This window comes from Papio anubis, chromosome 2 (genome assembly GCF_008728515.1).
Source record: "Papio anubis isolate 15944 chromosome 2, Panubis1.0, whole genome shotgun sequence".
NCBI classification, from domain to species: domain Eukaryota; kingdom Metazoa; phylum Chordata; class Mammalia; order Primates; family Cercopithecidae; genus Papio; species Papio anubis.
The window spans coordinates 102,538,505-102,563,021 of record NC_044977.1 but is presented as its reverse complement, the minus strand read 5'-3'; the positions used below and the strand labels follow the sequence as shown (position 1 = coordinate 102,563,021).

Here is a 24,517-nt window from a genome sequence, read left to right as displayed (position 1 = left end):
CACACAGTGACCCCTCATTAACACACCCTTAATGACTATCCTTCCTTTCCTGTCTTACTTCTCCACTTCTTCAAAAGTGGAGTTGCCTCTTGGAGTCACCTACTAAACAAACTATTTGTACCCAAATCCTGGTCTCTGAGTCTGATATTAGGGGAACCCAAACTAAGACAAGGGCTCCTTTGAAAATGTAAGGAAAAACAAGGTCCCTCTCCTCAGGAAAATATGCCATACTTCCAAGAAACCTAGGTAGGATTTGGTGAAATTCTGATAAAAGGGCCACAGTTCCAGAATCATCCTACCTTCCCTCTTCCCCATCCCCTAAAGACTACTGACAGAGCTATATACAAAAAGCAGCAGCATAATATAATAGGAATAAAAGTATTTATTAAAAGTTTCAAAAGTGCCCCAAATCCCCACTGTACCCCGTTTAAAATACAATTGACCCTTGAAAAATGAGGACATTAGGGTTACCGACCACCTGCACAGTCAAAAATCCATATATAACTTTGGGTCCTCCAAAACTTAATTACTAATAGCCTACTGTTGATTGGAAGTCTTACTGATAACATAAACTAGACTAACACATATTTTGTAGTTACATGTATTATATACTGTATTCTTACAATAAAGCTACAGAAAAGAAAATTTTAAAAATCTAAGGAAGAGAAAATATATTTACTACTCATTAGGTGGACGTGGATCATCACAAAGGGCTTCTCATTGTCTTCGCATTGAGTAGACTGAGGACAAGGAGGAAAAGGAGTGGCTGGTTGGTCTTGCTGTCTTGGGGTAGCAGAAACAGAAGAAAATCCATGTATTATTACGAGTAGACCCCATAGTCCAAACCTGTGTTGTTCAAGGGTCAACTGTACTCACCACATGGCTGGCTTCCTAACTATTCTCTGTCACAGTATACTTGCCTTTTCCTACACGATTTGCTTAGTTGCTTACTGTTTTCTACGAGACTGTTCCCTGAAAACAGAAACTGAGTCTGCTTTGGTCACCACTTTATACTCAGTGTTTATGACAATACTCTCTTTCACATGGAAGGTACTCAACAGGCTGAGAATGAGGTTGAGATTTGGATTCTGACCTCAAAGAGCCGCCAATTCCTTGCATATTAAAATCACAGAATCCCAACCTCTATCAGGCTACATGGAGAAAATCAAGGAGACAGGATAAATGAAATGAACAGATCTGCAGAGCTGGTTCTGGCTCAACTAATCCATCAAGCTATGCTTGTGGAGGAGGCAGAACAAAATCCATTGGTGACCCTGCCTGCCAAGAACATGGGCCAATTAACATCTTGAATTTTCACTGTTAGATTAGCAGCTCCTTTTCACTGGGGAAGGGGAAGAAAGGAGGAAGGTTGCCAAAATCTCTCCCTGAAGTATATCCTATTATATTTCTATACATATTTTTTATATATTTTTAATATATATATATACATATATATAATTTCTGTTTTTGAGACGGAGTCTCACACTCTTTTGCTGAGGTTGGAGTGCAGTGGCATGATCTTGGCTCACTACAACCTCTGCCTCCTTGGTTCAAGCGATTCTCCTGCCTCAATCTCCTGAGTAGCTGGGATTACAGGCGCCAGCCACCATGCCCGGCTAATTTTTGTATTTTTAGTAGAGATGGGATTTTACTGTGTTGGCCAGACTGGTCTCGAACTCCTGACCTCACGTGATTCACCTGCCTGGGCCTCCCAAAATGCTGGGATTACAGGTTTGAGCCACCGTGCCAGGGAGAAAAACAAAAAACAAAAAACAAAACTGAAGTATGTCCATGGGTCATACAGCTTAACAACCCCAAGTTAAGGATTTCTGATTTGTAGACCTTTCTATTGGTGCAAACTTTGAAGCTAATACCATCAGATTTAGCTCCTTTCTGATACATTTGATCCCATCCCTCTCCTCCCTGCAAAAAGAAAAAGGCAGAACATATGGTAAAGAAAGTGTCAGTAGTAATGGCTGAAACCACTTACAGCAAGGCCTGTGCTATGCTTTCTGGAACTGTGGCACCTTTGCTGGGCCTGGACTATTCTATCCTCTAAATGTGCATCTATTGAAATCATGTTAACTTTGCAAGGTCTGGTACAAACGCTTCCTTCTTCATGAAACATTCTCCAATCCTACCAACTAGGTGGAAACCCACTAGTAGCTTCTAGCTGACTGGTTTCATGGTCAGTTGGACCTCCCACAGCAGAGCTCACACAGAGCTTCCAGTGCTTGGAGGTGTTTTAGAACCCAACTAAAGATCTACTTGCCCAGTGCAGTAACGCCAGATTGCCACACAGGTTTTGCTGCAGTAGACAGGCAGGACCCCCAGCAAGGAGAGGAGAATTGGTGTAGCTCAAGCTTAAGATCTAAACTTCCCCAGCCTGACCAACATGGTGAAACCCGCCTCTACTAAAAATACAAAAATTAGCCAGGCGTGGTGGCAGGCGCCTGTAATCCCAGCTACTCAGGAGGTTGAGGCAGGAGAATCGCTTGAACCTGGGAGGCAGAGGTTGCAGTGAGCCGAGATAGTACCACTGCACTCTAGCTTGGGCGACAGACCGAGGTTTCGTCTCAGAAAAAAAAACAGTCTGGGCGCGGTGACTCACCCTTGTAATCTCAGCACTTTGAGAAGCCGAGGTGGGTGGATCACAAGGTCAGGAGTTCGAGACCAGCCTGGCCAATATGGTGAAACCCCGTCTCTACTAAAAATACAAAAATTAGCTGGGCGTGGTGGCACGCACCTGTAGTCCCAGCTACTGGGGAGGCTGAGGCAGGAGGATCACTTGAACATGGGATGTGGAGGTTGCAGTGAGCCGAAATCATGCCACTGCACTCCAGCCTGTGCAACAGAGCCAGACTCCGTCTCCCACAAAAAAACAGAACAAAACAAAAAAACCCCTGAACTTCCAATGGCTTGCAGGAAAGGATTTTTTTTTTTTTTTTCAGACGGAGTCTGGCTCTGTTGCCCAGTCTGGAGTGCAGTGGCACGATCAACGTTCACTGCAACTTCTGCTTCCTGGGTTCAAGCCATTCTCCTGCCTCAGCCTCCCGAATAGTCCCGCGCTGCCACGCCCGGCTAATTTTTTGTATTTTTTTAGTAGAGACGGGGTTTCACCATATTGACGGGGTTTCACCATATTGGCCATCTCGAACCCCTGACCTTGTGATCCACCTCCCCCCCCCGCCCCGATCCCCCGGCATCTCAAAGTGCTGAGATTACAGACGTGAGCCACTGCACCCAGCCTTTTTTTTCTCTTTTTTTTAGACAGAGTCTCGGTCTGTCGGCGACTGGAGTGCAGTGGCATGCGGCATGCTCTCGGGTCACTGCAACCTCTGCCTCCCAGGTTCAAGCGATTCTCCTGCCTCAGTCTCCCTAGTAGCTGGGATTACAGGCGCGTACCACCACGCCTGGCTATTTTTGTATTTTAGTAGAGACGGGGTTTCACCATGTTGGTCAGGATGGTCTCGAACTCCTGACCTCAGGTGATCCGCCCGCCTCGGCCTCCCAAAGTGCTGGGATGAGCCACTGCACCCGGCCTAAGGTCTCTTCCTTAATAACTGCCATTGGACTGAAATGTGTCCAACCTAGAACAGTTTCGCACCTAGCCCTATTCCTGTTAGATGCTCTTTATTTTTTAAAATCCAATTTACCAAGCGTGTTGTCTTCAGCTCGCTAATTTCTCCAACGGCACTACGTAGTCAAACTGAGAAAACTGTTCAGTGGGGGTGACAAAAGCCAAGGCTCGTGAGACAACCCCCAAATCCGTGGGTCGATCTGACTTGTTTAATAGCCCAAGCCCTGTTCGGGGGGAAAAAGCCTTCCGAGGCCCTCAAGGCAGGTGCTTGAGCTGCAGATCTAAAGTTGCTAATGGACAGAACCCGCCCAATGCAGGAGGGAACCGCGAGAGACAGCGCCACAGCATGCCTTAGAGAGAACGTCCGCCTTGAAAAAAATGTCACCAGGCAAACTTCCAGTTTCCCTCCGACCGGTGGCCCAAGGCCTTTTATCCTAGTTGGCAGTGGTCCACACCCGAAGGCTACCCCACCCAGCCGCTCCCTCAGGGCTTCTCCACACCCCGTGGAAGCTTTCGCACGTCTCGAGGGTGTGACGGTTACGCCGTGACGTCACTCCAGAGGAAGTGGTAAGACGAGCGGGGTAATGGGGCTCTTGAAGGGCTGCAGCCCTAACACGGAGAAGCGCTCTAAGAGCCTGGAGGCGGGACCAGCTTATGACTGACGTCTACCCACACCCATTGCTTTTCTGATTCCTTCTCAAACAAACCAATGAATGCGACGACGGAGCCAGCAACGTGCCCCAGGCGCTAGAAGTGGCTCCGCCCCTTCTACTTTGCTGCCCTTTGGTCGCCATGCTTAGTGTGGCTACTGCCTCTGTGCTACTTGAGGCTCTCCTACGGCTTTTCGATGCCTTCGATGAACCTCTACCTAAACATTTCTTCCCTTTCACCGCCAACTCCCACCTTCTTGGGTTTCTAGCTCGCTCACTTTGTATCCAGCCACACTGGAGATGGCGGCCGGAGGCGAGCCCGAGGTGGGGCGTGACCAGCGCGGTGACGTCAGCGCGCTGCGTGTCGGCAGGTGGAGGGAGAAGGGAAAGTTTGGCCCGTGCGTGGGGCTGGGGTGGAGGGCGGGACAGAGGGGCTGGGCCCAGGGAAAGCTTCTGTCGCTGCTGCTGCGGAGGCCGAGGACAGGACGTGGGCTGGGCCGGGCAGTGCCGGACGCGGAGGAGCAGGAGGCGAGGTCTGCCGGAGCTCTGAGACCCCGCCGCTCTGCCGCGCTGTGACCCCGCGCCCTGGCGCCGTCCGACCCGTGGCTGTTCCGAGACGATTGGTGGGGGCGCGGCGGCGGCTGTTGGGGGTGGGGAGACGCGCGGCGAGGAGACGAGCGAGGTCAGCGAGTTTGAGGGAGGACCGCGAGCCGCTGCCGCCGTCATGTCCGAGGACTCGAGCGCCCTGCCCTGGTCCATCAACAGGGACGATTACGAGCTGCAGGAGGTGATCGGTGAGAGCAGGCGCCGCGGAGGGGGAAGACGCGGCGCTGGGCGGCGGGGGACGCGGGAACGTGGGGATCCGCGGAAGCTCGGGGAGCGCAGCCCTCACAGGAATTCGTGGGACGCTTGTGTCGAGCGCGTGTGAGACGGGAAGGGGGTTTTGAGGCGCGCGCCTGTGAGGCGGCGTGGGGTGGGGCTTGAGGGGGCTCAGGAGAGATTTGTGTACTGCATTCTCCGATGTGTGGACAGGAGCGACCCATGTGTCTTGTAGAGAAAGAAAGTGCAGGTGTGGGGCAGGCCTTACCGAGGCTGTTTGAGAAATGGGATCTTGAAGTTGTGGGCACAGCCATCGATTTCTGCTTTAGTTTTTTCCTCCTGGTCCGTGCTGGGGCGAGCTGGGGATCCTCCAGGTGAAGCTGCAGGAACCACGCTGAGCAACAGAGACCCAGCTTCTGACTCCTTTCAAGTGACTTTCCAGTCGAGGAGGTAGACATTAAATAAGTAGACAAAAAGAACTAAAAACGGCCGGGCGTGGTGGCTCACGCCTGTAATCCCAGCACTTTGGGAGGCCGAGGCGTGCGGGTCACGAGGTCAGGAGATTGAGACCAGCCTGGCCAATATGGTGAAAGCCCGTCTCTACTAAAAATACAAAAATTAGTTGGATGTGGTGGGGCTCGCCTGTAGTCCCAGCTACCCGGGAGGCTGAGGCAGAAGAATCCTTAAACCCTGGAGGCGGAGGTTGCAGCGAGCCGAGATCGCACCATAGCACTCCAGCCTGAGCGACAGAGCAAGACTCCGTCCTTGGTGGTGGTGGTGGGGGGGGGGGGTGGAATTAAGAGGTTTTGGCAAGTGCCATGAAGGAGATAAACAAGATGTTCTGATAGAGAATAACCTGGAGATCTAGTTAGGGTGATTTCAAGGAAAATTCTTTTTCTGAGGCGATGACATTTCAATTGAGCCCTGAAGGATGAGAAGTGAGGATTAAGAGCCTCAGGAAGATTTTTCCTTACAGAGGGATGAGGAGATGCAGTGGCCTCGAGTAGGGGGAAAACTTGATATGTTTTAGGACCTGAAGGAAGGCTGGCAAGGATAGAGAGGGAAGGGAGGAGCCAGAGTTTAGGGATCTTCTCAGCCTTGCTACAGATTTTGGAATTTTATGTATCACTGGAGGCCCTCAAATTGTGCCTTGACGTGATCCAATAAATTGGGCTGGTGTGTGAAAAGATTTGAAGGGGGTCCAGGAATACCAGTTGGCAGAGACCAAAACTTGCACAAACATAGATTGTAATTCTCACAGAAGCCTAGGGATTGGGAGGAGGCTGGAGCCTGGGGATGAGGGGAGTATTTGTTGGACAACAATAACCCAGTGACCTTGGAAATCAAAAGGAGGTGGGTTTAGCTATACAGGCTCAATCAAACTGACATGAGCAGACACCTGTGTATTGGAGGAAGGAGAATTGTCTACTTTGCCAGCATCCTGCCCTAAAATTAGTTTTATAACAAAGACCAACTGAAGACTTCTTAGCTGCCTTGGGAGTGTCGGTGTTTATTTCACCGTGGGTTTAAAAAAAACTGTGAAAAAAAATTTTTTTTACTTGCCTCTTGTTGTAAGACAATCTGGGCTTAAAGCCGTATTGGTTTGTGTAGGAAAAACAAAAACAAAACAAAACAAAAAAACCTGGACTAAATAAAGACATCACATCTTTGCTTAAGCCACTTCATGGGCCTGTGTGCTTGCTACGTATTTATTAGGTCTTTGACGTGTATTTGTTGGTTCTAAAGACAGCTGGTTCCCGGTCTGAACTGATTGCTTCTGGTTCCGCCAGTCAGAGTTTCATATTGAAGGAAAGGATTAAATGGAAGATTCTAAAATGATGTCAGAGAAGTAAAGATGAGGTCCCCTATCATCATTTTAAAAGAAGAGTTTTTATTTTTATTTTTTTTCTGGTAGTGTGTCCATCTTTCTAGGGTGAAGAGGGTGGTTGTAGTCATTCTCAAAGCCTTTGGTGTTAAGATGGCAAAGAATTTCAGAGTTACAAAGGCGCTAGAGATTTGGTGATTTGTTAATTTGGTGTCCTCAGACCCTTAGGATGTCTGTGAGTGGGCAAAAGGTAGCCTCTCAGTCTTCTGGATAGGGTTAGTGTTCCTCACGTTCACAAAGTGGTCCATGGTTTTTAAAAGGTTAGGAACTCCAGTGTGATTTGACCATCTTTCATGGATTTAAAACAGCTTTACTGAGGTATAATTTAATATAAAATTCACCCATTTTAAGTGTAACATTTGGTGATTTTTAGTAAATTCCCTGTGTTGTACAACTGTCTTCACCATAATCCAGTTTTAGAGTATTTCCAACATCCCCATGAGATCTCTTGTGCTTTCTTACAGTTAATCCCTTTTTCCACCCCCAGCCTTAGGCAACCATAAATCTACTTTTTGTCTCTATAGACTTGCCTTTTTTGGACATTTGTATAAATGGGATCATATAACATGTGGTCTTTCATGTTTGGTTTCTTTCACTTAGCATAAATATTTTTTCATTTGAAAAAAACAAATTTGAGATATAATTTACATACCATAAGATTTACCTGATTAAAATGTACAATTCAATAATCTTTTAGTAAATTTACATAATTGTTCAGTCATCACCACAATCCAATTTTAGAACATTTCCATCATTCCAGAAAGATGCCTCATGTCCATTTGCAGTCACTCCCTGTTCCCACCCCCAGCCCCAGGCAAAATATACTTTCTGTCTCTATAGATTTGCCCTTTCTGGACATTTCATGTAAATGTAATCATATAATATGTGGTCCTTTGCGTTTGACTTCTTTTACTTCCCATAATGCTTTTTGAGGTTCATCCATCTGCCATGTAGTACATGGTTCCTTTTTATTGGACACCAGTTAGTGGGCATTGGATTGTTTCTGCTTTTTGGCTGTTTGGAATAAGGCTGCTTTGAGTATTCACATCAAGTCATCCCATGAATATGTTTCGTTTTCCTTGGATGTATACCCAGGAGTGGAATTGCTGGGTTGTATCACAAATTTAACTGTTTAAGAAACTGCCAAACTGTTTTTCAAAGTAACTGTACCATTATGTTCCTACTAGTAATTATAAGAGTTCTCATTTCTCTACATTTGTTGTCTTTTTGCGTGTAACCACCCTAGTGGTTATGAAGTGGTATCTCATTGTGGTTTGGATTTGCATTGCCCTAATAACTAATGATGATGAACATCCTTTCATGTGCTTATTTATTAGGCTTTCATAGATCTTCTTTGGTGAAATATCTGTTCAAGTCTTTTGTCCCGTTGGACTGCCCATTGGGTTGTTTGTTTTCTTTTTTCTTTTCTTTTCTTTTTTTTGAGATGGAGTCTTGCTCTGTTGCCCAGGCTGGAGTACAGTGGTGAGATCTCAGTTCACTGCAACCTCTACCTCTTGGGTTCAAGCAATTCTCCTGTCTCAGCCTCCTGAGTAGCTGGGATTATAGGTGCTCACCACCATGCCCAGCTAATTTTTGTATTTTTAGTAGCGATGGGGTTTCACCATGTTGGGCAGGCTGATCTCAAACTCCTGACCTCTGGTGATCCACCTGCCTTGGCCTCCCAAAGTGCTGGGATTACAGGGGTGAGCCACTGTGCCTGGCTGTTTTTTTTTTTTTTTTTTTTTTGAGTTATAGAAGTGTGGGTATGTGTATTCGTTTTGGGTATGTGTCCTTCATCTGATACATGATTTAATTTAAATATTTTCCCATCTGTAGTTTTTTTTTTTTCTTTTCATTTCCTTTTTTTTTTTTTTGAGTCTTACTCTGTCACCTAAAGTGGAGTGCCGTGGCATGATCAGGGCTCACTACAACCTCCACCTCCTGGCCTCAAGTGATCCATCCCTGCCTCCCTGGTAGCTGGCACTACAGATGCACGCCACCATGTTTGGCTAATTTTTGTGTCTTTTGTAGACACCGAGTTTCGCCACATTTCCCAGGATGATCTCAAATTCACTGCAACCTCCACCTCCTGGGCTCAAATGATCCTCCCACCCCTGCCTCCCTGGTAGATGGGACTACAGGTGCACGCCACCACGTTTGGCTAATTTTTGTGTTTTTTGTAGAGACCGAGTTTCGCCACATTTCCTAGGATGATCTCAAATTGCTGAGCTCAAGCGATCCGCCTGCCTCAGCCTTCCAAAGTGCTGGGATTACAGGCACGAGCCACTGTGCCTAGCCTTCTTTAATTTTAACTTTTTTTTTTTTTTGAGTTGCAGTCTTGCTCTGTCACCCAGACTGGAGTGTAGTGCCATGATCTTAGCTCACTGCAACCTCTGCTTCCTGGGTTCAAGCAATTCTCCTGTCTCAGCCTCCCGAGTAGGTGGGATTACACGTGCGTGCCACCACACCCAGCTAATTTTTTGTATTTTTAGCCTCCCAAAGTGTTGGGGTTACAGGTGTGAGCCCCCGCGCTTGACCTCTTTCATTTACTTAATGGTGTCTTTTAAAGTACAAAAGTTTTGAATTTTGATGTTTATCACTTTTTTTCTTTTATTTATTTTGCCTTTGGTGTTATATCTAAGAAATCTTTACTAACCCAGCATTGTGAAGATTTTTTTATCCTATGGTTTCTTTTTTTTGAGACGGAGTCTCGCGCTGTCGCCCAGGCTGGAGTGCAGTGGCCGGATCTCAGCTCACTGCAAGCTCCGCCTCCCGGGTTCACGCCATTCTCCGGCCTCAGCCTCCCGAGTAGCTGGGACTACAGGCGCTGCCACCTCGCCCGGCTATTTTTTGTATTTCTTAGTAGAGACGGGGTTTCACCGTGTTAGCCAGGATGGTCTCGATCTCCTGACCTCGTGATCCGCCCATCTCGGCCTCCCAAAGTGCTGGGATTACAGGCTTGAGCCACCGCGCCCGGCCCCTATGGTTTCTTTTAAGTGTTACTTTTAGCTCTTGCATTTAAGCCTCTGAAACATATTGAGTTAATTTTTGTGTATGGTGTGAAGTAAGGTGAACCACCTTACTACAACCATCTACAACTGTTTTACAGTTGAAGACACAGAGACAGAAAGGTAAAATGACTGCCTAAAGCCATATAGCTAATTAGAGGCAGAGCCAATACTGGCGTCTATGTCTCCTGTAGCCTAATTCAGGATCCTTGTTCCTGTATCTACATTGGTTCTTGGATATAAACTGGAAGATGGGGGACATTGTCTCACAGATTAAGGGGAATATCTCCCCTGCTTTTTTTTTTTGAGACAGTGTCTCACTCTGTCACCCAGGCTGGAATGCGATCACAGCTCACTGTCTCACTGTACGAACTCCTGGCTTGAGTGATCCTCTTGCCTTGGCCTCCCCAGTAGCTGGACTACAAGCACGTGCCACCATGCCCACCTCATAGTTTTATTTTTTGTACAGACAGGGTCTCATATGTTGTCCAGGCTGGTCTCTACCTCTGGGCTCAAGCGATCCTCCCACCTTAGCCTCCTAAAGTGTTGGCATTTACAGGTATGAAGCACTGTGCCTGGCCAAGGGAAGTATCTATCCTTAGAGGGAAAAAAATCTGATAGATATTCCACACCTGTCACATCCTTCCAGTCTACTCCTTATAGCCTCTCTCCATTTTCCCAACAGGGAGAAAAAAATTTTTTTCCTTGATCTACAGCCTAGTACAAGCAGCAAGTTTCAGTAAAGCGTTGTATTCTTATTCTAACTTTGCTTCCATACCAAAAAGTTTGGTACATAGTAATTTATAATAAGCTGTGGTCTTCAAAATGAATCTTTGCGATTTCAGGTTACACTCAACTTTTTTAGGAAACAAATGATTAAAATCTAGAAAAAAGGTTTTGGGATCATTTAAATTTTGTTTTCAAAGGATTTTTTCTAGAGAAATCAGTGTAATGGTGTCATCTCCATCAAAACACATACATTTATTTGAACTGTAATATGTTTATTTGAACTGTAATTTTTTTCACATTTGCTTCTTAGCACTATACTATTTATGGGATTGTTTCTCACATTCTGTTTTGTTCTTCGTCTGTCTGGTATAGTCCTACAGAGAACAGAATCTCCTCCTAGGAACACATTAAAAGCCTATAGTCTGAAAATTCAAAGGGCTTTTTAAAAAAAAAAAAAAAAAAAAAAAGAATCGTATCGCCTTAAGCATGCTTTGGCAAGATTTGAAGTTCTTTAAGTATGATTATGTGTAAAAGATGTTAGTGTCGTTCTCACAATTAATCATTGATCTTTCAGTATTTTTGAGCCCTTAGTCTTAGATTAGAATTTCAGTATTTTTGAGCCCTTAGTCTTAGATTAGAATTTCTGAGCATGTGTTATACTGTATTTGGCATGTGTTGAAGCAGCTGTAACAATTTGGGCTTTGGGGTTAGACTGACCCAGATTCAAATCCTGGCATTGCCTCTTACTAGTTATGTGATCTTAGACAAATTATGTAATTAGTTTCCATGTCAGCTTTTTGTATACTGGGGAGAATAGCACCTCTGTCATTGGGGTTGTTATATAGGTTGAGTGTCATTATTTGTGGGAAGTGTTTAGCTTGTATAAAATGATAGTTGTTGTTATCGCTGACCTTTTTTTACCCTTTCTCTTTGTCCTCGTATTTCCCAACTTTTGGTATTGCCATGAAATATGAAATCCTATGTGATGTGAAATCTTGTAACACTTACAATATTTTGAATCTGTTTTTAATGCTTATTGGAATATTATTGCATTTATTTTATTTTATTTTTGCATCTTTTTTTTTTTTTTCTTAGTCCAGGCCTCATTCAGGTTTAGATGGATTTAGGGATTTATGTTGGACATGGTAGTATAACTGTAACCATGATATTGCTAATAATACAATATAATGGCAGAGAGGGCTGTGCCAGTTAGCTTTTATTGCCCTGCATTGTGAAAAGTCTCAATGAGTATTTACTATTTACCTCAGATTAGAAAATTGAAAACTTCATACTAGGTTTAAGGTGTGATTCACCTAGCTTTGACACTTTGGTGAAGGCAGTGCAATATATTTCTATTCTTGACTTTCCCTTTTTATTTTCATTAATTGTTTACTAGCCACACATTTTGAGTCTAAAGTTGTGGTTTTCAAATACAGATTCCAGGGCCTTACCTTTAGCGCCTCCATAAATGTGAAGGACTTCATGCTTTCAATAGAGTGGTGCTTAATAGTGTATTTTTCCACTTATTGGGAGACTCAGCTAAGGTGACATTTTTTATGAGGCCAGCATTGGGCCAACAACCTCATAGTGTTGTATCAAATAGGGCTTACATTTCTCTGCATGTGGGGAAAACAGAAATAATAGTGCCTTAATAAAATCTTTTTCCCCCCTTACATAACAAGAAGACGAGGTGGCAGCCTAGGTGCTGTCAGGCACCCAGGCTCCTTTTTTTTTTTCATGCCACCACACTTAGCAGATGACTCTCCTTCTCAGAGTTGGAAGATGGTTGTTCCACCTCTAGACTCATGCTTGTGTTCTAGTCCAGAAGAATATGGCAAAAGGACAAAGACACATGAAGCTGAGTTGACTCTCTTTCAAAAGACTTTCTTTCCTGGATTCCTTTCTCAGTGACTTCCACTTCTATTTTACTGGCCAGAACTATATAATTTGGTCATTTGCAAGGGAAGCTGGGAAATGCAGCTTTAGCTGGACACATTATTACTTCAAACAAAATAGGTCAGGATTCTCTTACTAAAGAAGGGGAAATTGTATGTTGGCTAAGCAACTAAAAATATTGGCCTCATTTTTTTTTTTTTTTTAATGAAAATAGTTAAATAGGGTATTGCAAGTAAATAATTTAACCTGATGCATAAAATTCAATTAATAAATGTTAGCTTTAATCTGAAGAGGCAGATGCCTACCAATTAAGAGCAAAGTGTTGAAACTCAGGTAATTCTTATTTCTAAGCCCTACTCTGCCTAACTGTATGACCTAAGTTTTACCTTAATTACATTGCTTTACTTACATTGCCTTGTAAGACCATGAACCTATCGCATGGGATTATTGTAATGATTAGATGAAAAGAAGAAATGTAAGTAAAGAAAGTACTCAGCATAGACTTGGCACACAGAATGGATGCTCAGTGAATGTTGATGTACATGATGGTGACAATGAAATAACACCCATGAAGACTGGGCTATTTCTGTGTTTGTTCTGCCCCAAACAAGATTTTTTTTTTCCTTGAAAATATACCCCACTATTTGATTAATTCATTCAGCGAATATTTATTGAACTCCTGTTATGTACCAGGCACTGTTCTGGATGCTGGAGATAAAACAGTGAAGCAAACACAAAAAATGCCTGCTTTTACAGAGTTTATAATCTAGAAACTCTAAAGAAGAAGAAAAAGCAGGAAAGCAGTTAGAGACTGCTAGGGATGGAGGTGGGGTTTCAGTTTTAGGTCAGGGAAAACTACTCTGAGAAGGTGACAGTTGAGGAAAGACCCAAAGAAGGTGAAGAAGTGAATGATGTGGTTATCTGCAGAAAGTTTGTTCCAAGCAGAGGACAACAAGAACAAAGGTTCTGAAGTAGAAGCATGCTGATGGGATTAAGGAATGCTAAGGAGGTGTGAGGGCAGCTAGAGCAGAGTGTATCAGAAGGTGAAGAGACAGATAGGTGAAGAGGTTAGAAAGGTAAGGTGGTATGGATGCGTGGTCCTGATTGTCAGGTTGTAAGTTATTGTAGGAACTTAGCTTTTGCTTTGCGTAAGATTGAAAATCGTTGCAGGGTTTTGAACAGAGATTTAACATGACCTGACTTACATTTTAAAACTCAGGCTGCAGGCCGGGCGAGGTGCCTCGTCTGTAATCCCAGCACTTTGGGAGACAGAGGCGGGTGGATCCCATGATTCCAGGAATTTGAGACCAGGCTAGCCAACATGGTGAAACCCCATCTCTACTAAAAATACAAAAATTAGCTGGGTTTGGTGGTGCATGTCTGTAATCCCAGCTACTTGGGAGGTTGAGGCATAAGAATCACTTGAACTTGGGTGACAGAGGTTGCAGTGAGCCGAGATCGTGCCACTGCACTCCAGCCTGGGTAACAGAATGAGACACTGTCTCAAAAACAAACAAACAAACAAACACCTCAGGCTGCAATATGAAGAATCGTTTTATAAGGGTACAAGGGTGGAAGGAGATTATCCAGGGGAGGGAAGTAGTAGTGGAGATGGTGAGAAGAGGTCAGATTCTGGATATAGCATATTTTTTGAATTTAGAGGATTTGCCATTGGATTAGATGTGAGAGAAAGGGAAGATGGGATGATTCCAAGATTTTTGGCTAGAGCATCTAGAAGAATGGAGTTGTCATCCGCTCAGATGGGAGATCACCAGAGTGAACAGGAGAGCGAGTGATGATTCATTGCAAAACCATCAGGCTGCTTGAATAATTACTTGAAGCATATGGCAGTGTGTCTTTATTTTCATCTTTGTATGGACAGAATAGCATGATTTTTATGATGATGACTATTCTTACAGCTGTTTTGCTAGTTAATTTTCAACATGACTCTGACAAGAGACCTTATTTAGAAAAGGGGTTAACAAAATTGTAAATTCTGATGTTTTGCATGGTTCAGGTGACAATGCTTTAGTCATCTTTCAAAACAAACAGCCTGGGCTAGTGCTTTTCTTTAGTGAATGCAAAACCTTACTAAAATATACTTTAAAATCTTTAGACTATAAGCCTATTATAGTGATGGCTGGACACAATTTTGGGGAAAATGTGTTCATTTGATTTGATTCATTTAATTCATTTTTATCCTCACAGGAATATCTATTTTGAATTATCTCTCTCTTTTTTAAAAAAAATTATTTTTGAGGTGGGGTCTCACTCTGTTGCCCAGACTGGAGTACAGCAGCGTGATCATGCCTCACTGCAACCTCTGCCTCTCAGGTTCCAGCCATCCTCCCACTTTAGCTTCCCAAGTGGCTGGAACTACAGGTGTGTGCCACCACGCCCAGCTAATTTTTGTAGTTTTTGTAAATTTTGTAGGTTTTACCATGTTGGCCAGGCTGGTCTCAAACTTCTCAGCTCAAGTGATCCGCCTGACTTGGCCTCCCAAAGCACTGAGACTACAGGCAGGAGCCACTGTGCCTGGCCCGGTTCTCTCAAATTTCTAAGTCTCGTAAAGTGGAGAGAGACTGAAATTTTTTCTTAGTCCTGCTCATGCTTGGGCAGATCCTTCTCTGTCTCAAGAAGTAGAGTTACTTAGTTTGAAAGATTTAAAGAGAAGGTTCATCCATATTTTCTGCACGTTAATTTATTCTGCTGTGTGATGTATGCTAACATTGGTTGCAGTTAAAGAACTAACTAGGAGAGGACAGAAGAGTGGAAGAAGTGAGGATGCAGGATGGGGCATTGAGGATGTGTGCCAATGTGAAATAGTGAAAGGCTGAATTATGTTGTTTTATTGCAAATTGTGTAAAATTTTCCATGGTATTAGTATTCAGATTAGGCCACTGCTTAGTCAAGGGCATTAGGGAAGTAGCTATCACACTTTGACTAAACCATTCCTTTTGTTCTTTTTAAAATCTTTTTTTTCTAAAACATCCTGTTAAAGCAGACTAAACCATTCCTAACAGATACCTTTTACCCGTATGTATGAATATTTATGCTGAAGTAGCAGTTTTACAAATAATTTCTGTTGTTGTTGTGTGCAGTGTATACTGATATTTTCTATTTTATCCTATTTACATCAATAAAAATGATGGTAAACCCAGTAAATTGTTAAAAAACTGTATTAAGGAACCCTGCTTTGAAGAAGAGATGAAATTTTTTTATTTGTATCTTTAATCCTTCTATATTATTAGATTATTGCAAAATATTGGAAAATAGTTAAAATAATTATGATAAAACTTTTAGATATTCTTCCATATCTTATCTACATTATTAATTGCTATTTTCTATGAAGTAAATTTTTTTCTATGAGAGAACATCATTGATTATTCTGAATTAGTGTTGAAAGTAGTGAGTTTTTACCGTGTTACCAAAATCTTTTATGTTAGAACCTTAAAATATTTTTCAATTGCTGAAGATTATTTTAACATTTATTTTGGGAAGATAATATGAAGATGGATAAAAGTGACTGTTAGCATAGAAGAACTGGAGCCTGCAAGTTTCTTTTTATCAATGGGTGTGGGAAACATTAGCATCTTGTCATTTGACCCTTTGTTAAATCACACCAGAGCGTAATATCTTGCTCGTGAGATTTGTTCATTAAGTGAATAAATCTTTAAGTGAAAGAAAGATACTTTAGTATCTAAACAATTATGATTGCTAATATGTATGTTTGGTATTTTGTTATTAGTGAAATTGATTGTGTTTACTGATGACTAGAATATAATAACTAAAGTTAAAATCAAACATTTCTTTATCTACATTTTTAACCCCAGCATGGTTTTGGTTTACATAGGGCATGCTATTAATATATTTCAGGTTTCGTATATATAAGATAAATCAATCAGTGTTAGATTATCCAGGGGTAGAATAGCTGGTTTGAGAACTAATACTGGTTAAAAAGAATACCACTGGATAGTACATTTGTAAAAATACTGTAAAGAATCAGTGAACACATTTACATATTAGAAGATGTCTGTTATCTGGGACCAAAGGTACTTTGCAGAGGCCATGTTATGTCTCCTGTGACTTGAGAAATGCCTTTCTTGTAGATTTGTGACCAGCATGATTAGCTTACTTCTCCTATTCCCTGGTGTTTCCAAGAGTCAGCCTGTGGCCTCTCACTGAAGGCAAGAGAAAGCAGTTAAACTTTCTTCAGGGCTTCTATGCAGAAACAATTAAGAGGATAGGATGTGAGAGGGATGGAACTTAATGGCAAGCACTACCATTCTGCCTCTCTGTTTTATACACATAACAAAGGGAGCTCAACCAAGAAGCAGATCAACTGCAAACTATTTCAGTAGTAGCCTGTTGGATGGTTTTTATCAAGTAAAAGTTAATGTTCCTAAACTGTTGTCAAAGTTGTTTGTGTACACTATGGGATGATGTTATTGAATGCTAAATAAGCTCTTTTCTTTTCTTTTTTATTTCCTTTCTTTCTCTGTCTTTTTTTATTTTTTATTTTTATTTTTGGCAAGGTCTCACTCTGTCACCCAGGCTGGAGTGTAGTGGTGTGAACATGGCTCACTGCAACATTGACCTCCTGGGCCCATGCAATCTTCCACCTCAGCCTCCCAAGTAGCTGGGACTACAGGTGTGCACCACCACACCCGGCTAATATTTTTATTTTTCATTTTAGAGACGGGGTCTTACCGTGTTGCCCAGGCTGGTCTCGAACTCCTGGCCCCAAATGGTCCTCCTGCTTCAGCTTCCCAAAGTGCTGAGATTATACATGTGAGCCACCACTGCCAGAAGTGTGTTCTTAAATATTAGATTTTATTTTAAATTTTGCATTTTGTGAGTTTGGTGCCATTACTTGTTTGTTTGGTTTTTGAGACAGAGCCTTATTCTGTTGCCCAGGCTGGAGGGCAGTGGTGCAATCTCAGCTCACTGCAACCTCTGCCTCCCAGCTTCAAGCAATTCTTGTGTCTCGGCTTCCTGAATAACGGGCAGTACAGACGTGTGTGACGACACCCAGCTAGTTTTTGTATTGTTTTAATAGAGACGGGGATTCACCATGTTGGCCAGGCTGGTTTCAAACTCCTTGGCTCAAGTGAGCCGCCCGCCTCGGCCTCCCAAAGTGCTGTTATTACGGGTGTGAGCCACTGCGCCCAGCTGTGTGCAGAGTTTTTACTTAGTTTGTCAGAACTGTGATTTGGATTTATCCATGTTGGTGTTGCCTATGGTTGTGTTTGAGTGGCTTTATTGAGAGATTTTCAAATGGATTTAAATGTAACAAACACAAATTCTGTCGAATTATATAGTTATATGTGTAAATCATATATATACACACATGTATACATATATATACACATACATACATATATATATATTTTGGAGACAGAGTCTTGCTCTGTCACCCAGGCGGAGTGCAGTGGGGCAGTCTCAGCTCATTGCAACCTCTACCTCCTGGGTTCAAGCGATTCTCCTGCCTCAGCCTCCCAAGTAGCTGGGACTACAGGCCTGCATCACCGTATCCAGCTATTTTTTTTTTTTTTTTTTGTAGAGATGAGGTTTTGCCATGTGGCCCAGGCTGGTCTCAAACTCCTGAGCTCAAGTGATCTGCCTGCCTTGACCTCCCAAAGTGCTAGGTCTATAGGCATGAGCCACCACACCGGCCTCATGTTAAATTTTTAATGTTTGTAGCACATTAGTATTAGAAATGTGTTGGCACACTTGAAAAGATTTTTAAATAACAGCTTTATTTTATTTTCTTTTACTTTCGAGATGGGGTCTCTCTCTGTCATTCAGGCTGGAGTGCAGTGGTGTGATTATGGCCCACTGCAGCATCAGACTCCCAGGCTCAAGTGATCCTCCCTACCTCAGGCTCCAGACTAGGTGGGACTACAGACGTGCACCACCACACGTGGCTTTTTTTTTTTTTTTTTTTTGAGACAGGGTCCTGCTTTATCACCCAGGCTGGAGTGCAGTGGCATGACCACAGCTCACTGCAGCCTCAACCTCCCAGGCTCAGGCGATCCTCCTACCTCAGTCTCCCTAGTAGCTGGGACTACACATGTGCACCATCACGCCTGGCTAAATTTTGTATTTTTGTAGGGACGGAGTCCCACTATGTTGCCCAGGCTGGTCTTGAACTCCTGGGCTCAAACGATCCATCCACTTTGGCCTCCCAAAGTGCTGGACTCACATCCCGCCCCTGGCCTGGCTAATTTTTAAATTTTTCATAGACAGGGTCTTTCTATATTGCCCATGCTAGTCTCGAATTCCTGAACTCAAGCAGTCCTCTCACCTTGGCCTCCCAAAGTGTTAGGATTACAGGCATGAACCATTATTTCTGGCCTATAACAGCTTTATTGAGATACAATTCACACACCATAAAATTTACCCTTTTAAAGTGTACAATTCAGCAAGCATCCTTACAGAGTCGTACAACCATCACCATTAATTCCAGAATGTTTTCATAACTCCAAAAGAAACAGTGTACAGTTGTCCCTCAGTATATGTGGGCAACTGGTTCCAGGAATCCCAAGTATACCCAAATTCATGCATACTTAAGTCCTGCAGTTAGTCCTGCAGAACCCTCATTGTGTGAAAAGTCAGCCCTCCATATATGTGAGTTTCTCATCCTGTGAATACTGTATTTTCCATCTGCATTTGATTGGAAATAATCTTTTTTTTTGAAATAGAGTTTTGCTCTGTTGCCCAGGCTGGAGGGCAGTGGTGCAATCTCAGCTCACTGTAACCTCCGCCTTCCGGGTTCAGGTGATTTTCCTGCCTCACCCTCCCAAGTAACAGGGACTGCAGGTGCGTGCCACCATGCCTGGCTAATTTTTGTATTTTTAGTAGAGACAGGGTTTCACTATGTTGGCCAGATGGTGTTGATCTCCTGACCCACTATGATCTGCCCACCTCAGCTTCCCAAAGTGTTGGAATTACAGGCATACCACTGCGCCCAGCCTAATTTTTGTATTTTTAGTAAAGGCAGGGTTCTGCCACGTTGGCCAGCCTGGTCTCGAACTCCGGTTTCAAGTGATCCGCCAGCCTTAGCCTCCTGAAGTGCTGGGATTACAGGCGTGAAACACTGTTCCTGGCTGGAAAAAATCTTTATGTAAATGGACTCATGCAGTTCAAATTCACATTTTTCATGGGTCAACTGTACTCATTAGCTGTACTCCCCATTTCTCCTTCCCTCCAGACCCTGGTAACCACTAATCTACTTTCTGCTTCAATGGATTTTTATAATCTTGGTATTTCATATAATTGGAATCATACTATATATGGATTTTTGTGCCTGGCGTCACTTAGTATGTTTTCATAATGAAAACAGTGTTTTTAAGCATATGTCAGTATTTGTTCCCTGGCTCATGTCTGTATAACTCCAACTTTTTTTTTTTTTTTTTTTTTTGAGACGGAGTATCACTGTGTCTCCCAGGCTGGAGCGCAGTGGCCTGTTCTTGGTTCACTGCAGCCTCTGCTACCCAGGCTCAAGTGATCTCCCACCTCAGCCTCCCAAGTAGCTAGGACTATAAGTGCGTACCACCACGCCCAGCTAATTTTTGTATTTTTAGTAGAGATGGGGTTTTACCCATGTTGGCCAGGATGGTCTCGATCTCCTGACCTTGTGTTCCGCCCACCTCGGCCTCCCAAAGTGCTGGGATTACAGGCGTGAGCCACCGCGCCCGGCCTGTTTCAAGAGATTTTGTAGTTGTTTGTAGAAGCACTTTTATGATGGCTGCTTTAAAATTCTTATCAGAATTTTAAATTCCAACATCTGATTTATCTTGGTGTTGGCATCAGTATGATTGTATGGTCGTCTTTTTTCTTTTCTCATTTAAGTGTGCTTTTCCTGGTTCTTGGTATGAGAGGTCATTTTTTTTTTTTAATTGTACCTTGGACATTTAGGTTATTATGTTAGGAGACTTCTTTTGTTTTGTTTTTCTTTAATGAGAAAGGGTCTTGTATGTTCCCAGGCTGGTCTCTAAGTCCTGGCCTTAGATGATCCTCTTGCCTCAGCCTCCTGATTAGCTAGGATTACAGGTGCATGCCACTGCACCTGGCTGAGACTCTTGATCCTATTTAATTCTTCTCTTTTAATAGGCAGTTACCCTATTTAAGTTTAGTGTATAGCTCCTGTCCTATTTTTGTGAGCCGTAATCCTATGGTAATTCAGTTTTCAGATCTCTTGCAATGCTGTTTTTTTTCTGTTTTATTCTTCTGGCACCTCTAGAACTCCCGTTCTATCTCTGCAGCTGCCTGGGCTGACCTGTGGATGTGGGGCCCTGGCTCTGCTGCTACTAAGGGCAGATTGGCTTGACATTGCCACGTGTGTGGGGCAGACACCTGACTGGCACTGTGCTGAATCTGGCCTGCTACTGTTTGAAGCATAGTGTGGAGACCCTGCTGATGTTGGGATGGATTGGGTTCACCACTGTCCTGGGTGGGGACTGGAAAATGTATCTCTCCACTAGGTCTCTGCTGAGCTGCCCCTTTCATAGACTGTTGGCCAGAGACAGCAGAGTTTTCTCATTTATTTATTTGTCTGTATCTGCCTAATCCATCCATTCGTGGTGTTTGTTCCAGTTTACAAGCCTCTCTGGTGTCCAGTCTGGGATATTTGGGAGATAAAGGGAAAACCCAGTGAACTTACTGTGGTGTTTTCTTGAAGTCTTTAGATCCCTAACTAGTCTGCCTCTCTCTTTCTACCTTTCAGAGTCCTCTTTTGATTGTTGAATTATTTTTAGGCTATTTAGTTGTATTTGGAGGGGAAGAGTGAGGAAATGTGAGCCTATGCCATTGTATCCTGGAACTGGAATACTAGCAGTTTTGAAATTTTTTTTGCACTGGTATTTATTGGCAATACATATGAAATGGTTGAGGCTTTTGTTTTAACTGACACTCTTTAGAGTGTTTTTCTGTATCTTTTAGGCACTGTAGGAACAAGGTAAGGATTACTCTTGTTTAAATTGTATGGGAATTAGAAATGTCATGTTCTTATATGTTCATCTACTTATTTACTCTTTTGTGTGTTTGTTTTTAGGGAGTGGAGCAACTGCTGTGGTCCAAGCAGCTTATTGTGCCCCTAAAAAGGAGAAAGTGGCAATCAAACGGATAAACCTTGAGAAATGTCAAACTAGCATGGATGAACTCCTGGTATGCACATCTCATACTTCTGAAATGGAGAGATATACTTGTATATATTCACATTACAATGGGAAATAACTTGAAGTTTTTGATTTATTTCTTTTTTAAAAAAAGGTTTATGATTTCTTCATTAATAAATAATATTCATTGTAAAATTTATAAAGTCTGGATAAGTAGAAAGAAAAAAGTTACAATATTCTTACTCTGAGATTAACATTTAATATATAACCTTTCAGAGTGAACATTTGAATATATTTGTATTTTTATGATAATGTAATCAGATGCTTGCTCTTTTCATTTAATCATTTATCATAGAACTGCTTCTGTGTCTGTAAGTATGGATCAGTATCATTTACAATATGTGTATAGTATTCTGTTGAATAGACCACAGTTTATTAACTGTTCTCTGATATTTGCTAATTACCTTGTTTCCTGTTTTTTATTGTTACAAACAATGCTTACTTCTCTGTTCCCTTAAAATAATACCATGGAATTGTGATTCCTGGGTCAAAAGGAATATCCTTTAAAACGCTCTGGCCTTTTAAACTTTTATTCTGATAGTTGATATAAGATATAGAACAACCCCCAAGCAGCATTAGCTTCTTCAAAGGCTAGGGAAAGGAAGAAGAAAAGGAAGTTCCAAGCAATAGCTGTAAGATGTTCTGTGACATTAAAATGTAACCATACGGGGATTGTATTGTACTTCTTTTATGCATTGTGATACCCAGAATAGTTTTAAGTATATAGTCAGTGCTCAGCAAGGGAAACTAGTTTTTATTTATGTATGTATGTATTTATTTATTTATTTATTTTTGAGACGGAGTCTTGCTCTGTCGCCCAAGCTGGAGTGCAGTGGCGTGATCTCGGCTCACTGCAAGCTCCGCCTCCCGGGTTTACGCCATTCTCCTGCCTCAGCCTCCCGAGTAGCTGGGACTACAGATGCCTGCCACCTCGCCCGGCTAGTTTTTTGTATTTTTTAGTAGAGACGGGGTTTCACCGGGTTAGCCAGGATGGTCTCGATCTCCTGCCCTCGTGATCCACCCGTCTCGGCCTCCCAAAGTGCTGGGATTACAGGCTTGAGCCACCGCGCCTGGCCGGGAAACTAGTTTTTAAAATTACTTATTATTGTTTCAAAATTTTCCGTTTCTTTGGCTTAACAAAAATAGTAATGCTTGCTTTGGATACCTTATGAGCTTTTTCTTGAGGCTCAAATGATACAGTATTTGAAAAGTCAACTGCCATACAAATATGAACTAATATTGTTATTTTATTAAGTAATTTCTTTCAGAGCATGTACAGCTAGTGCTAGAAAGATCCGGTGTTAGGACTGGAATGACCTGCCCATCCAGAAGTTTTTTTCGCTTTCCCAAATTGTATTTTATTTCTGGTGGTGTCTGTACTGAGCATTAGGAAATAGTTGGAATTAAAGAAAAAGAGGTAATGGAATTATATATAGCATAATATATAATTATATATGAGATGGACGAGACAAATATATTTCTTTAGCAATTGGTAATGTACGAGTAGGACCTGAAGGAGTGGGTTACTGGAATGATCTTGAGCCATCTTTGGTGAGAGAACGCTTTCTTGGAAGGAAATGCTGATTGAAATCTTATTTGAAGATCTTGGATTGATACATACCATAATACTTTAGAGCACCGTTTGGACACTTGAACTGCAGTGATGATAAAAGAAGTTGATAAACTGCAAACTAATTCTGTTAAAGAAAAACAAAAATTTTAACCTACATATTCAGACTAGAACTTGAGAAGTCCAGTATGAAAACCTATAATTTGCCAGTTATTTAATCGATAAGGATAGAGTAAAATGAATGAAAGTCTTATTATTTACTGCTTCATGATTAAGCTGAGGCTCAAAGTTTAAATAACTTAAGTTCACTTGATGATAATAGCAAACATCTTTGAGTTCACCCCAAAAGGCACTTCAGTGTGCTTTAACCTCACACACATCTCCATGAGCTAAGTAGTAGCTCTGTTTTATAGATGAAGGAAGGAAATCATATAAGTGACAGAGTCTCGATTAAAAATCAGGTCTTTCTGACTTAAGTCTATTATTGTCTACTTAGTATAGTACTAATAAAATGATTATAATCTTAGTTCAAAAGTAGGAAGAACATTTATTTTTTTTTTTTTTTGTTTTTTTTTTTGAGATGGAGTCTCGCTCTGTCTCCCAGGCTGGAATGCAGTGGTGTGATATTGGCTCACTGCGACCTCTGCCTCCCAGGTTCAAGCAATTCTTCTACCTCAGCCTCTCGAGTAGCTGGGATTACAGGCGCACGACACCACACCCAGCTAATTTTTCAATTTTTAGTAGAGATGGGGTTTCACCATGTTTGCCAGGCTGGTCTCGAACTCCTGATCTCAGATGATCCACCTGCCTCGGCCTCCCAAAGTGCTGGGATTACAGGCATGAGCCACTGTGCCTGGCTGGACATTTCCTTTTAAATATCATTTGACATTCTTGAAAGCAATATTTTTGTTCTTACATTAAGGCCTTTTAAAGACATGCAAATTTGTTATATTTTATTAAAAAGAAAATTGGTTAGCTATGTGTACATTTTGCTCATGTTTCAATAAGCTTTGTGTTGCAAATATAGTTTGCATATATTAATACTTGGCAAATAAGTAAAGGGGGGAAAAGTGCATTTTAGTAAAGCAAGTTTAAGATACTTGGGTTTTTGGGGGTGGGGGAAGTAAGCAGGTAAGATCTCACTACATACTGAAGAAACATCAGGAATGCAGAGAATACCTGATTTATTTGTGATACCAGG

At 42.4% G+C, this 24,517-nt stretch overlaps 1 protein-coding gene and 1 long non-coding RNA gene across 3 annotated transcripts in view; one reads left to right on the top strand and one right to left on the bottom strand.

Annotated features, from left to right (window-relative positions):
- Positions 1–364: 364 nt before the first annotated feature.
- On the bottom strand, positions 365–4,529 carry LOC116273789. The gene is made up of 2 exons (XR_004182193.1): positions 3,657–4,529; positions 365–783 (listed from the first exon to the last, which is right to left on the bottom strand). It is a non-coding gene; the product is annotated as an uncharacterized LOC116273789 (long non-coding RNA).
- A 79-nt stretch (positions 4,530–4,608) lies between these two features.
- OXSR1 (oxidative stress responsive kinase 1) overlaps positions 4,609–24,517 on the top strand; it is an 89,820-nt gene continuing 69,911 nt past the window's right edge. The window contains exons 1-2 of one of the 2 annotated variants that reach the window (XM_021934562.2): positions 4,609–5,024; positions 21,623–21,735. In XM_021934562.2, coding sequence (XP_021790254.2) covers positions 4,955–5,024; positions 21,623–21,735 — 183 coding nt within the window. In that variant the 5' untranslated portion in view covers positions 4,609–4,954. The remainder of the gene's footprint in view (positions 5,025–21,622; positions 21,736–24,517) is intronic. The other variant, XM_021934563.2, reaches the window with a different exon arrangement.